Genomic DNA, 13,733 nt, shown 5'->3' on the forward strand with positions numbered 1-13,733 from the left:
TATTAAGAAGCTCATCGGTCTAAAAAATTACCTGTTTACGTCATTGTTTCTCAACTTGGGGTGACTTTGCCCCCTAGGGGAAATTTAGCACCGTCTGGAAATGTTTTTGGTTGTTACAGATGGAGTTAGGGGAGGTGTGCTACTGGCATCTAATGGGTAGAGAGAGGCCAGGGATGCTGCTAAACATCCTACCGTGTATAGGGCAGCCCCATACTGTAAAGAATTATCTGACCTAAAATGTCAGTAGTGCTGACATTGAGAAACCCTGACTTAGAGTCCCTAAAGTGTCAGGTAGACATGTTACTATAAAATCGAATGCCTAGATTTGGAACTGACAACTTTTAACTTCTTTTTTAACCCCTCTTTCTGAAACGCTGTTATTCGTGAATAGAATAATAGGAAGGTTTATGTTTCTCTCTTTAAATTTCTAATATAATTTTATATTAGTTAATTTTTAAACTTTCAGTTGTATTGAGAAGACATTAATGATTTGATTACCCAACTTCAACATTTTACCATTTCTCCAACATTTTTTAGTATTTTAAAGCAAATTCATTTTGCTTCTCATTTTCTTTGACTTTTTTTTCAGATGTCTGTTTGTAGTAGGTTTGTTAAACTCAATCTAAACAAAGTTTGAATATTGCATGTGTTTGATTTCTTAAATCTTTTTATTTATCACTTCTTCCTCCTTTAAAAATTTTGTTGACGAAACTGTCATTTGTCCTGTAAAATTAATAGGTTTGGTTGCTTGTATTCTTGTGGTGTCATTTAACATGTTCCTCTATTCCACCCCCCTTTTTTCCCTGTAAATTGGTAGCCTTAGAGGTTTGATTAGATTCGGTCTTTTTCTTAAAGCAAGGATATGTCATAAAGCAGGTGACAATATACATGTAGCCACCTATTACATATCTGTCATATAGATTATAGGCTGATATATGTATACATACATGTACACACACACATATACATATATAGTTTCAGAGTATGGGGAGAACATGACAGGTTGTAACATTCTTAGGGATAATTCTGATCCGTGAGGATGGTCTCAGCTTGATCCATTCATCATAATGTTTCCCATAAATCTGTCACCTAACATTTTCACTGGAGGTTTGCAAAAATGATGATTGTCCCTAAATTATTTTCTCTGCAGTATCATTTGACCCAAATTAATGTTCCATTTACAAATCAGTATATCGATCATTTGCTTTGTGCTTTTTAGGGCAGGAAATATTTTCATTTTGTCAACTCAGCCTAGTTAGCATAATGTTTTGCACATAGTACCCATGCCCTATCAGTGGTTCTAAACCTGGGTCTGAGTTAGAATCACCATTTAAAAGTACAGATCCCAGGCTCCACTCCAGAGGTTTTTTAACTTAATTGATCTGGCAACCTTTGAGTTGGAGAAAAACAGTCTGGCAGAGTAAAATGAATCTGTCTTGACACAATTTAGTTATTTAGTGAGCAAAGCATTGTCTAAGTAATTCTTAACCTTGGTATGCATTTGATTCATCTGTGTAGCTTTTAAAATTTAATTTTAGCAGGCAGTCATATGGTTCACAATTTGAAAGGAATGAAAAAGGGGATTAATGTCTTGTTTGCCTACCCCAAGGTCACAAAACTTTTCAAGTATATTTGAAATTTTCCTATATGCAAAGTATATATATATATAAACACACACAAAAAAAACCAAACCCATTGCTGTCAACTCGATTCTGACTCATGGCAACCCTATAGGTACACAGTAGAACTGCCCCATAGGCTTTCCAGGGAGTAGCTAATGGATTGATTGGAACTGCCAATGTTTTGGTTAACAGCTATAGATAACCAGGTTCTCTCTCCCTGTATACACACACACACACACACACACACACACACTCTCTCTCTCTCTCTCTCTCTCCTCACTTATCGATTATCTTGTTATTTGACATTTTACATTTGTGACAATAGTAAAGACTCTATTTGGCTATTTTGCACGTTAACTACGTACATCTGGCAGCAATGAACACCATGTGAGGCGAGAGTAACAATGACTGATGATGATTAATGTTATTTGTCAGCGTGGCTGAGCCATGATTCTTAATGGTTTGGCAGTTATGCGATGATATAATCTGGCAGTTATGTAATGATGTAATCATCCACTGTTTTGTGATCTGATGTGGTCATTTTTGCATAATGCCATTTTCGTATAATGGCCTGGTCTTTGGAACCTAACCATGTCAGTAAGCGAGGAGTGGGGGTGTGTGTTCGTGCATCCCTATATCATGCTTGGTAAAGTAGAAGATCAGTGAAAAAGAGGAAAACCCTCAAGGAGGTGGATTAATACAATGGCTGCAGCAGTAGGGGGCTCTAACATAGCAATGTTTGTGAGGATGGTCCAGGACCAGGCAGTGTTTTGCTCTGTTGTATGTTTCGCTAAGAGTTGGAACTGACTCAACGGCAACCAGCAACAACAGCTTTAGGTTGTACATTTAGTCCATGATCCATTTTGGGTTAATTTTTGTGTATGGTGTGATGTAGGAGTCCAGGTTCTTTTTGGCATATGGTTTATTCAGTTTTTCCAGGAGCGTTTGTTGTAAAGATTATTCTTTCTCTATTGAATTGTCTTTGCACCTTTGTGAAAAAGCAGTTGACCAACTATACGTGGATCTGTTTCTAGATTCATCTCTTCCGTTGATTCTGTATGTCTGCATCCTTTCTCCACTATCACACTGTCTTGATTACTGTAACATCTTGATTACTGTAACGTTATATATAGCAGTGTGAAAATAGTGTGAATGTTACAACTTTATTCTTCTTTTTCAAAATTGTTTTGGCTCTTCCAGTTCATTCGCCTTTCCGTAAAAATTCTAGAGTCAGCCTATTGATTTCTACAAAATAGTCTGCTGGGATTTTGGTTGAGATTGCATTGAATCTATAGATTATATGAGGAAAAACTGACATCTCAACATATTAAGTCTTCTAATCCATAAACACGGTATCTTTTATTTCGGTCTTTAATTTCTTTTATCAGTTTTTTGTTATTTTTAGCATGCAGACTTCGCATGTATATTGATAAATTTACACCAAAGTATTTTATTTCTTGGTGTTATTATAAATGGTACTGCTTTTTAAATTTTGACTTCCAGTTCTTTATTGGTAGTATAAAAAATATATATATATAGACATACAATTGGTTTTGTATATAAGATTGTGTTCTATGAGTTTGCTGATCCTACTTAATAGTTCCAGGAAATTTTTTTGTAGATTCGATGGGATTTTCTACATAGACAGTCATGTCATCTGCTAATACAGACAGTTTTCTTTCTTCCCAAATGGTATGCCTTTTATAGCCTTTTGTGGCTAGAACTTCTAATAGGATATTTAATATAGAGGTGGTGAGAGCAGACATTTTTGCCTTGTTTGCTGTCTTAGGGAGAAATCAGTCAATGGTTTCTTCTAGTACTTTCATACTTCTTTAAACATGTAAATCCCAGTATGGTGATCACTTAGGAAAAGAATCTTAATTAATTTTATTTACTGTGTGGCCCTCCAGCTTTCTGATATCATTTTCATTGACTAGTATATCTTGTGATTCCTGTTGTACCATGTTTGTCTGTTTCTCTCTCTCTCACACGAACTTCTGTCAGAGCATTTAATTCCACAACTTTGCTGTTTACTCTTTACTTACCTTTCTCCCTTACTAGAAGGTGAACGTTTTGAGGGGGGAGTATGAAATGGTACCTATCCTCTGGAAACTTACGTTGTGAACAAATTGGTATTTTGTTGAACCATATGAAATTGCTGATGTTAGTTTATAACTTTCAAAAATTTGTACTTTATTATTGGGCCTAAAATTTAAAAAAACTCCAAAAATAACAAACATGAAACTTCTATTCCCCAAAATACACCCATCAGTATGAGAAATGTTCATGCATGAGAAATTCTTTATCGTTGTGTGTTAGGCAGAATCATAGAGCTGCATACACAGATGTGAATGAGATACGGTACATTCCCTGCCCTTGAAGGAGACAGTCACGCTGAGAAAGATTAGGCTTTTTATGATACCCACATGTGTTATTTGCATAAATTTTGTCTCAGGTTGAGTCCACTCATGATCCTAACCTCAAGATTCTTGGTCTTTATAATAACTTAAAGAAGTTATTGCTAACGTGTCATATAGTCACAAAGTGTGACTGTAAGATACTTTGACAATAACTTCCTTAAGTGACTAAGAAGTTTGATACACGTTGCTACGTGACAGTTTTGAGAGATTGTGGAAAGATACTCTGTATACATTTTTTCAACTGTTTATTTGGTATAATTTAAATATTCCACTCAGTATGTAGTGGGTCGAGTTAACAAGGTAGTAAATTAAGAGTACCAAATATTTCCTGTTGAAATAACTTAATATTTTAAGTAAGAGAAAAGCATCAAAGCAGTCATAATAGAAAAAATAAAATTTTGTTTTATTTCCTTACTAGAAATTTTTTCTTTTTCAAAAATTTTTATTGTGCTTTCAGTGAAAGTTTACAAATTGTCAGTCTCTCATGCAAAAATTTATACACACCTTGCTGAATACTCCTAATTGCGCTCCCCCTTATGAAACAGCACACTCCTTCCTTCTACTCTCTCACTTCGTGTTCATTCGGCCAGCTTCTGACCGTCTCTGTCCTCTCATCTCCCCTCCAGACAGGACATACCAACATAGTCTCATGTGTCTACTTGATCGAAGAAGCTCATTCTTCCCCAGAATAATTTTCTATCCCATTGTCCAGTCCAATCCCAGTCTGAAGAGTTGGCTTTGGGAATGGTTCCTGTCTTGGGCTAACAGAAGGTCTGGGGACCATGACCACTGCGGTCCTTCTAGTCTCAGGCCCTTAAGTCTGGTCTTTTTACGAGAATTTGGGGTCTGCATCCCATTGCTCTCGTGCTCCCTCAGGGGTTCTCTGTTGTGTTCTCTGTCAGGGCAGTCATCGGTTGTAGCCGGGCACCATCTAGTTCTTCTTGTCTCAGGCTGATGTAATCTCTGATTTATGTGGCCCTTTCTGTCTCTTGGGCTCATAATTACCTTGTGCCTTTGATGCTTCTTCATTCTCCTTTGCTCTAGATGGATCAAGACCCATTGATGCCTCTTAAATGCCTGCTTGCTAGCGTTTAAGACCCCAGACGACACTCTCCAAAGTGGGATGCAGAATGTTTTCTCGATAGATTTTATTATGCCAGTTGACTTAGATGTCCCCTGAAACCATGATCCCTAAACTCCTGCCTCTGCTACGCTGGCCTTTGAAGCGTTCAGTTTACTCAGGGAACTTCATTGCTTTAGGTTTAAGTCCAGTTGTGCTGACCTCTCCTGTGTTGTATGTTGTCTTTCCTGTCACCTAAAATAGTTCTTATCTACTGTCTAATTACTGTCTAATTAGTGAAAACCCCTCTCCCTCCATCCTTCCTTCCCTCCCCCAACTTCTTGTAACCATCAAAGAATCTTTTCTTCTCTGTTTAAACTGTTTCTCAAGTTCTTAGAATAGTGGTCTTCTACAATATTTGTCCTCTTGCAACTGACTCGTTTCACTCAGCATAATGTCTTCCAGATTCCTCCATGTTATGAAATGATTCACTGTTTCATCATTGTTCTTTATTGATGCATGGTATTCCATTGTGTGAATATACTATGATTTATTTATCTGTTCATCCGTTGATGGGCACTTTGGTTGCTTTCATATTTTTGCTATTGTAAACAGTGCTGCAGTGAACATGGGTGTGCATATATCTGTTTGTGTAAAGGCTCTTATTTGTCTAGGATATATTCTAAGGAGTGGGATTCCTGGACCATATGGTGGTTCTATTTCTAGCTTTTTAAGGAACTGCCAAATCGATTTCCAAAGTGGTTGTACCATTTCACATTCCCACCAGCAGTGTATAACTGTTCCAGACTCTTCACAACCTCTCCAACATTTATTATTTTGTGGTTTTTTTTTGGATTAATGCTGGCCTTGATGGAGTGAGATGGAATCTCATCGTAGTTTTGATTTGCATTTCTCTAATGGGTAATGATAGTGAGCATTTCCTCATGTATCTGTTAGCTACCTTTAGTGAAGTGTCTATTCATATCTTTTGCCCATTTTTTAATTGGGTTATTTGTCTTCTTGTAGTTGAGTGTTTGCAGTATCATCTGGATTTTGGAGATCAGGTGCTGATCAGAAATGTCATAGCTAAAAACTTTGTCCCAGTCTGTAGGTAGTCTTTTTACTCTTTTGGTGAAGTCTTTGGATGAGCATAGGTGTCTGATTTTTAGGAGCTCCCAGTTATCTAGTTTCTCTTCTGGTGTTTGTGCATTGTTAGTAATATTTTGTATACTGTTTATGCCATGTATGAGGGCTCCCAACATTGTCCCTATTTTTTCTTCCTTGATTTTTATCTTCTAGATTTTATATTTAGGTCTTTGATCCATTTTGAGTTCGTTTTGGTGCGTGGTGTGAGATGTGGGTCTTGTTTCATTTTTTTGCAGTTGGATATGCAGTTATGCCAGCACCATTTGTTAAAAAGCCTGCCTTTTCCCCCATTTAACTGACTTCGGGCCTTTGTCAAATACCAGCTGCTCATATGTGAACGGATTAATGTCTGGATTCTCAATTCTGTTCCACTGGTCTATGTATCTGTTGTTGTACCAGTACCAGGCTGTTTTGACTACTGTGGCGGTATAATAGGTTCTAAAATCAGGTGGAGTGAGGCCTCCCACTTTGTTCTTTTTCAGTAATGCTTTACTTATCCAGGGCCTCTTTCCCTTCCATATGAAATTGGTGATTTGTTTCTCCATCTCATTAAAAGATGTCAGTGGAATTTGGATGTGAATTGCATTGTATCTGTAGATGGGTTTTGGTAGAATAGACATTTTTACAATGTTACATCTTCCTATCCATGAGCAAGGTATGTTTTCCACTTCTGTAAGTCTCTTTTAGCTTCTTACAGTAGCGTCTTATAGTTTTCTTTGTATAGGCCTTTTACGTCTCTGGTAAGATTTATTCCTAAGTATTTTATCTTCTTGGGGATTACTGTAAATGATATTGATTTGGTGATTTCGTCTTTGATGTTCTTTTTGTTGGTGTAGAGGAATCCAACTGATTTTTGTATGTTTATCTTGTATCCTGATACTCTGCAGAACTCTTCCATTAGTTTCAGTAGTTTTCTGGAGGATTCCTTAGGGTTTTCTGTGTGTAAGATTATGTCATCTGCAAATAGAGATACTTTTACTTCTTCCTTACCAATCTGGGTGCCCATTCTTTTTTTAGCCTAATTGCTCTGGCTAGGACCTCCAGCGCAATGTTGAGTAAGAGTGGTGATAAAAGTCATCCTTGTCTGGTTCCCGATCTCAATGGGAATGTTTTCAGGCTCTCTCCATTTAGGGTGATGTTGGCTGTTGGCTTTGTATAAATGCCCTTTATTATGTTGAGGAATTTTCCTTCTATTCCTGTTTTGCTGAGAGTTTTTATCATGAGTGGATGTCGAACTTTGTCAGATGCCTTTTCTGCATCCATTGATAAGATCATGTGGTTCTTTTGTTTTATTTTTGTGATCGATTCCATTAATTGTTTTTCTAATGTTGAACCATCCCTGCATACCTGGTATGAATCGCACTTGGTCATGGTGAGTTATTTTTTCGATAATGTTGTTGAATTCTATTGGCTTGAATTTTGTTGAGGATTTTGCATCTAAGTTCATGAGGGATATAGATCTGTAATTTTCTTTCGTTCTTTTTTCTTTTTTGATGTCTTTACCTCGTTTTGGTATCAGGGATATGCTGGCTTCATAGAATGAGTTTGGTAGTATTCCTTCCTTTTCTATGCTCTGAAATACCTTTAGTAGTAGTGGTGTTAACTCTTCTCTGAAAGTTTGGTAGAACTCTGCAATGAATCTGTCCGGATCAGGGCTTTTTATTTGTTGGGAGTTTTTAAATTACCTTTTCAATCTCTTCATTTGTTATGGGTTTATTTAGTTGCTCTGCCTCTGTTTTTTGTGTTAGTTTCAGTAGGTAGTGTGTTTCTAGAAATTCGTCCATTTCTTCTAGGGTTTCTAATTTGTTGCAGTTTTTTATAGTAATCTGATAAGATTCTTTTAATTTCAGTTAGATCTGTTGTGATATCGCCCATCTCATTTTTTATTCGGGTTATTTGCTTCCTTTCCTGTTTTTCTTTTGTCAGTTTGGCCAGTGGTTTATCAATTTTTAAATTTTTTCAAAGAACTAGCTTTTGGTCTTGTTAACTCTTTCAATTGTTTTTTCTGTTTTCTGTTTCATTTCGTTCTGCTCTAATTTTTATTCTTTGCTTTCTTCTTGTGCCTGAGGGTTTCTTTTGTTGCCCTCTTTCTATTTGTTCAAGTTGTAGGGATAATTCTTTGATTTGGGCCCTTCTTTTTGTATTTATTGATATACACAGACGTCGGAGCACTGCTTTCACTGTGCCCCAAAGGTTCTGATACGAAGCGTTTTGGTTTTAATTGGATTCTATGAATTTTTTTATTCTATCCTTAATGTCTTCTATAACCCAGTCAATTTTGAGCAGGGCATTGTTCAGTTACCAAGGGTTTGATTTCTTTTCTGTGCTTTTTCTGTTATTGATTTCTCCTTTTATGGCCTTATGGTCAAAGAAGCTGCTTTGTAATATTTCAATGTTTTAGATTCTGGTAAAGCTTGCTTTATGACCTAATATGTGGTCTGTTCTAGAAAATGTTCCATGTTCACTAGAAAAGAAAGTATACATGGCTGCTGTTCAGTGGAGTGTTTTATATATGTCTGTGAGGTCAAGTTGGTGGATTGTGGCATTTAGATTTTCCGTGTCTTTATTGAGCTTTTTTCTGGATGTTCTGCCCTTCACTGAACATGGTTTGTTGAAATCTCCTACAATTGTGGCGCTGTGTGTCTTTTCGATGCTGTTGGAGTTTGTTTTCTGTATCTTGCAGCCGTGTCACTGGGTGCATAAATACTTAATATGGTTATATCATCCTGGTATATAGTCCCTTTAATCATTATGTAGTGTCTTTCTTATCCTTTGTGGTGGATTTAACTTTAAAGTCTATTTTGTCAGAAATTAACATTGCTCCTCCTGCTCTTCTTTGATTGTTGTATGCTTGATATATTTTTTTCCATCCTTCGAGTTTGAGTTTGTTTGGTTCTGTAAGTCTAAGGTGTGTCTCTTGTAGGCAGCGTATGGATGGATCGTGTTTTTTTTTTTTCATCCATTCTGCCACTCTCTGTCTCTTTATTGGTGCATTTAGTCCATTTACATTCAGTGTAGTTGTGGATGGGTATGAGTTTAGTGCTGTTATTTTGAGGCCTTTTTTGTGTATTGTTGAAAGTTTCTTTTCCCACTTAATTTTTTGTTTTGAGTAGTTTATATATTGTCTTTTCCTCTTATTCCTTGTTGATTTTGTTTCTACTGAGTCTCTATTTTTTTCTTGTATTTTATTTTGATGAGTAGGGTTGTTAGTCTCCTTTGTGGTTACCTTAATATTTACCCCTATTTTTCTAAGTTTAAGCCTAAATTTTATTTCTTTATATCGCCTTGTCTTCCTCTCCATATGAAAGATCTGTGACTACATTTCTTTGTTCTTCTTTGTTTTAGTGTTGTCTTTTTTTACATAACGACATAGCCGTTTCCCTGTTTTGAGCGTTTTTTTAATCCTGATTTGTTTTTGTGATTTCCCAACCAGATTGACATCTGGTTGCTCTGTCCTGTCTTCTAGTCCAGGGTTGGTATCTGATATTATTGATTTTCCAACCAGTGAACTCCCTTTAGTATTTCTTGTAGTTTTGGTTTGGTTTTTACAAGTTCTCTGAACTTCTGTTTATCTGGAAATGTCCTAATTTTACCTTCATATTTGAGAAACAATTTTGCTGGATATATGATTCTTGCCTGCCAATTTTTTTCCTTTAATTTTTTATATAAGTCATCCCATTGCACTCTTGCCTGTGTGGGTTCTGCCGAGTAGTCCAAGCTTATTCTTATTGACTCTCTTTTGTACGTGACTTTTCATTTATCCCTGGCTGCTCTTAAAATTCTCTCTTTATCTTTGGTTTTGGCAAGTTTGATTATAATATGTCTTGGTGACTTCCTTTTAAGATCTACCTTATTTGGAGTTCAGTGAGCATCTTGGATAGATATCTTCTCATCTTTCATGACATTAGGGAAGTTTTCTGCCAACAAATCTTCAACAATTCTCTCTGTATTTTCTGTTATCCCTCCCTGTTTGGGTACTCCAACCACTCGTAGGTTATTTCTCTTGATAGAGTCCCACATGATTCTTAAGGTTTCTTCTTTTATTTTTTAAATACTTTTATCTGATTTTTCTCCAAATAAATTAGTGCCAAGTGCTTTATGCTCAATCTCAGCAGTTCTGCCTTTCACTTGCCCAGTTCTGCTCCTCTGACTTTCTTTTGAGTTGTCTAATTCTGTAAGTTTATTTTTCATCCAAATTTCTGATTGCTGTCTCTCTATGGATTATTGAAGCTTATTAAATTTTTCTTTATGTTCTTTAATAACTTTTTTAATTTCTTTAACTGCTTTACCCACGTGTTCCTTGGCTTGTTCTGCATATTACCTCATCTCCTTCCTGATAGCTTCAAGAGTTCTGTATATTAATCGTTTGTATTCTGCATCTGGTAATTCTAGGAACGCACCTTCATGTATGTTTTGAGAGCTTGTTGAAGTGATCATGGTCTGCTTCATTATGTGATTTGATATTGACTCTTGTCTCCAAGCCATCTGTAAGTTATCGTATTTGTTTATTTTGTGTTTGCTTTCTGTATCCTTGCATCTTGCTTCGTTTTGTTTTGATATTCCCAAATAGGTTGCTTGAATGAGCTCTCTTGATTATTTTTGCCTTTGAAGCTCTGACATCCTGTCACCAGATGGCTAGAGCTGTTATCAGGTCTATGAGCCTGGGAATTCATTGACTTTTCTTGTATGGCATCAGCTCAGGTGTCCAGGTAGTTGGTCATCAAGTATGTGGTACAGGCTCTGTCCTACAGTCTTAGAGGGGCAGGGATGATTGGTGTAGGTTGCAGCGGGATCACACTCTGAACAAGGCCGGGGGCTGACTACCATCCCCTGAGTGACTGTGAGGAAAGCACATCCCTATTCCCTGGAGCACACAGGTGGGTGGGTCCTGCAGGTGGACCATGGGCACCCAGTGCTTTTGGTTGTAGGGATTGGGAGGTAGCAGTTATTCTTGGACCCCTGTCGTGGGTGGCTGGATGACCTGAGTGGAGCCAGCAGTCCTTAAGGCCCTGATGTGGGTAGGTGAGGACCCTGTTTAATAGGCAAAGCAGTGTCAACATCAAACACCCACCTCTCCACACATGGCTGAAACAGTTGCAGTCTGCCAACAAGGGCCTGTTCTCCTGAAACAGCCCAGACAGGTCCATGCAGAGGGTGAAGGTATTGAAAGCCCATGGACCATTTATGTCTGGACAGAAGCCACTTCTGTCTTGAGCTCCCCAGGCTAGTGGAGCTGACAGATTATCTTTTTCCTCAACTGTGAATTTATTCCATCTCCAAGGCCTAGAGAATGGCTCAGGGCGTTCAGCAGGACCTATCTCAGGCCCAGGGAATCCTGTAGCCACTAAAGCCCGCTCAGGGGCTGGGGACACCTTAAAATACATGCAAGTACTTAACTTTTGCCAACAGTGCTGTTCTTCTCCGATTCCGGAGGTGTGAGTAGGCTGTGCGGCTGGCTGCTTCTTCCTGAGGAAACTGCAGCTGAACACTACCACCAGCCTGCCGCAGTTGCTCCCAGGAGTGGTGCCTGAGGGTTCTCAGGGATTCAGGTCTGGCAATTCCTTCCCACTTCTGAACCATCTGTCCCTCCCCCTGTTGCTCAGTCCGTTTTCTAACTTTTTCTTTGATGTTCAGGGCTCCTAGCTTGTCATAAACATAATTGTTTCACTTGTTTTTTTTTTGGGTCTCTGTTGTAAGAGGGACAGATGGTTCAGAAGCGTCTGACTACTCCACAGTCTTGGCCTAGCCTCTCAGTGTCTTTTATTGTAAATTATATTTGGAGGAAAACCATATGTTCGGTTCCTAGGCTATCAAGTTGACCGTTCACTACCGCATATTACAAGTCTGGGAGAAATTTTGTGTGAGCTTCACAAAGCCAGAAACTATTTCTCTTCACCATTGTTAATCTTTGCATTTAGCAAATAGTTGTTGAATAAGTGTTTGTAGGAGTGGGTGGCTAGGCTAGCTAGATTTGCTTAAAGAATAAAAGTATAGTTTTTACATGAGATTTTAATTTAGTCTGATTTTTTAAATTTTAATTTCACTTTAGCAGAAGTGAATGAGTTATTGCAGTACATGTTGCTTGATATGCGTGAAAAGTCACATAGTTTTTGAGGCAATTAAATGGCATTTATAAATGGTGTAGTAACGGGGACTGTTACTTTCATTTAAGAAGTTTACTCATGATATTTTTATGAACTTGACTTCATATGAGATTACAATAATTATAAAAACCTATAAAGCATCTTCCATTTGATGACTTTTCAGTGAAAATTTAGAGTGTTTTTTAATCTCCAGAAAACCCTTGTTTAAAATACAAAACTCAAAAGAAGAATTTACCTTTGTGTTAGTAATAAAAAATGTACTACTCAGGAAATTTATTTTCCTTTGTATTTGCTGCCACCAAATGGCAAATTAATATATTACCATGTCCGTTTCATTAATGCAGTAGCAAGGATACTAAAAATAATATCCATTTAGTCTTTTTTTGGTAAGGTTAATTTATAAAGAGTTTTGATAAGAGGAGAAATAACAAATCTTAATGTCTGTAACTGTAGTTAACCACCTTCCACCAGAGTGGATAGTGTGGTTTCCATTTTCTTTTAACATTAGAAAAGTATTTTAGAACATTATCAGTACTTACTATGACAAAAATGGTAAAAGCTGATGATTCTTTCATACGAGTAAGAAATGTGGTAGGCAGCATGCTTCTGTATAGGAAATTTAATTCTGAATTTGTTCTTTGCAGGTCATTGTACCTGAGAATTATGGGTCCATAATATTTTAGGGCTAATTTAATTTATTAACTAAGCCAGCATTTGAAGACAAGCCATTTGACTAAAAGTTGATTTCTTAGGTACATGGTAGATATGATCCTCAAAAATTAGTATATAAAAGTAAAAAATAGAAGTGATCCAAATGTTCAGTTTTAGGGACTTGGTTAAATACATCAAGATACTAACTCTGGGATGGAATTTTATATAGTCATTGAAATCATAGAGGAATATTTAAGGAAATAGGTAAAGTCCTGCATTGTTAAACGGGGCGGGAGTTTGGGGGATGCAAGTTATTGAACAGTGTATATATTATCCCAGTTTTAAAGAAGTACATATATAGAAAATAAATACCTGTGTTTATCTTTGGGAGGTATTTTGGTGATTTTTTAAAATTGATGCATTTCTGAAATAAGGATGATTTTGATATTAGGAAGTATATAGATAGACTATTTTATACTTTTTAGACAGTTTCTTAGATTAAGGCATCCCCGTAGAGAAATATAATTATTCCATTGGTAAGTAGTTGGATATGGTATGTCATACCAATTATTTTATAACATAGCCCTTCGTTTTTAGGGTCGGCAAATTCTTGCTTTTGATATCTGTTTTCTGCCACAGGCTTGTGATTGGAATTGAAACAGTACAGCTACTGCTTCCACCAGAGGAAAATAGTATGGGAATTCCTATTATGGTAGGTTGTTTTCTGGTG

The 13,733-nt window shown here is 37.0% G+C and overlaps 1 protein-coding gene across 3 annotated transcripts in view; it reads left to right on the plus strand.

The window, feature by feature from the left end:
• ANKRD28 (ankyrin repeat domain 28) overlaps window positions 1-13,733 on the plus strand; it is a 221,893-nt gene that overhangs the window by 58,763 nt on the left and 149,397 nt on the right. Inside the window, exon 2 of one of the 3 annotated variants that reach the window (XM_010600472.3) lies at window positions 13,643-13,715. The exons of 1 other annotated variant lie outside the window; for it this stretch is intronic. In XM_010600472.3, coding sequence (XP_010598774.2) covers window positions 13,643-13,715 — 73 coding nt within the window. Of the gene's footprint in view, window positions 1-9,292; window positions 13,716-13,733 lie in introns of those variants that run through there. One more of the 3 variants, XM_023540020.2, reaches the window with a different exon arrangement.

Source organism: Loxodonta africana, chromosome 27 (assembly GCF_030014295.1).
Source record: "Loxodonta africana isolate mLoxAfr1 chromosome 27, mLoxAfr1.hap2, whole genome shotgun sequence".
Taxonomy (NCBI): domain Eukaryota; kingdom Metazoa; phylum Chordata; class Mammalia; order Proboscidea; family Elephantidae; genus Loxodonta; species Loxodonta africana.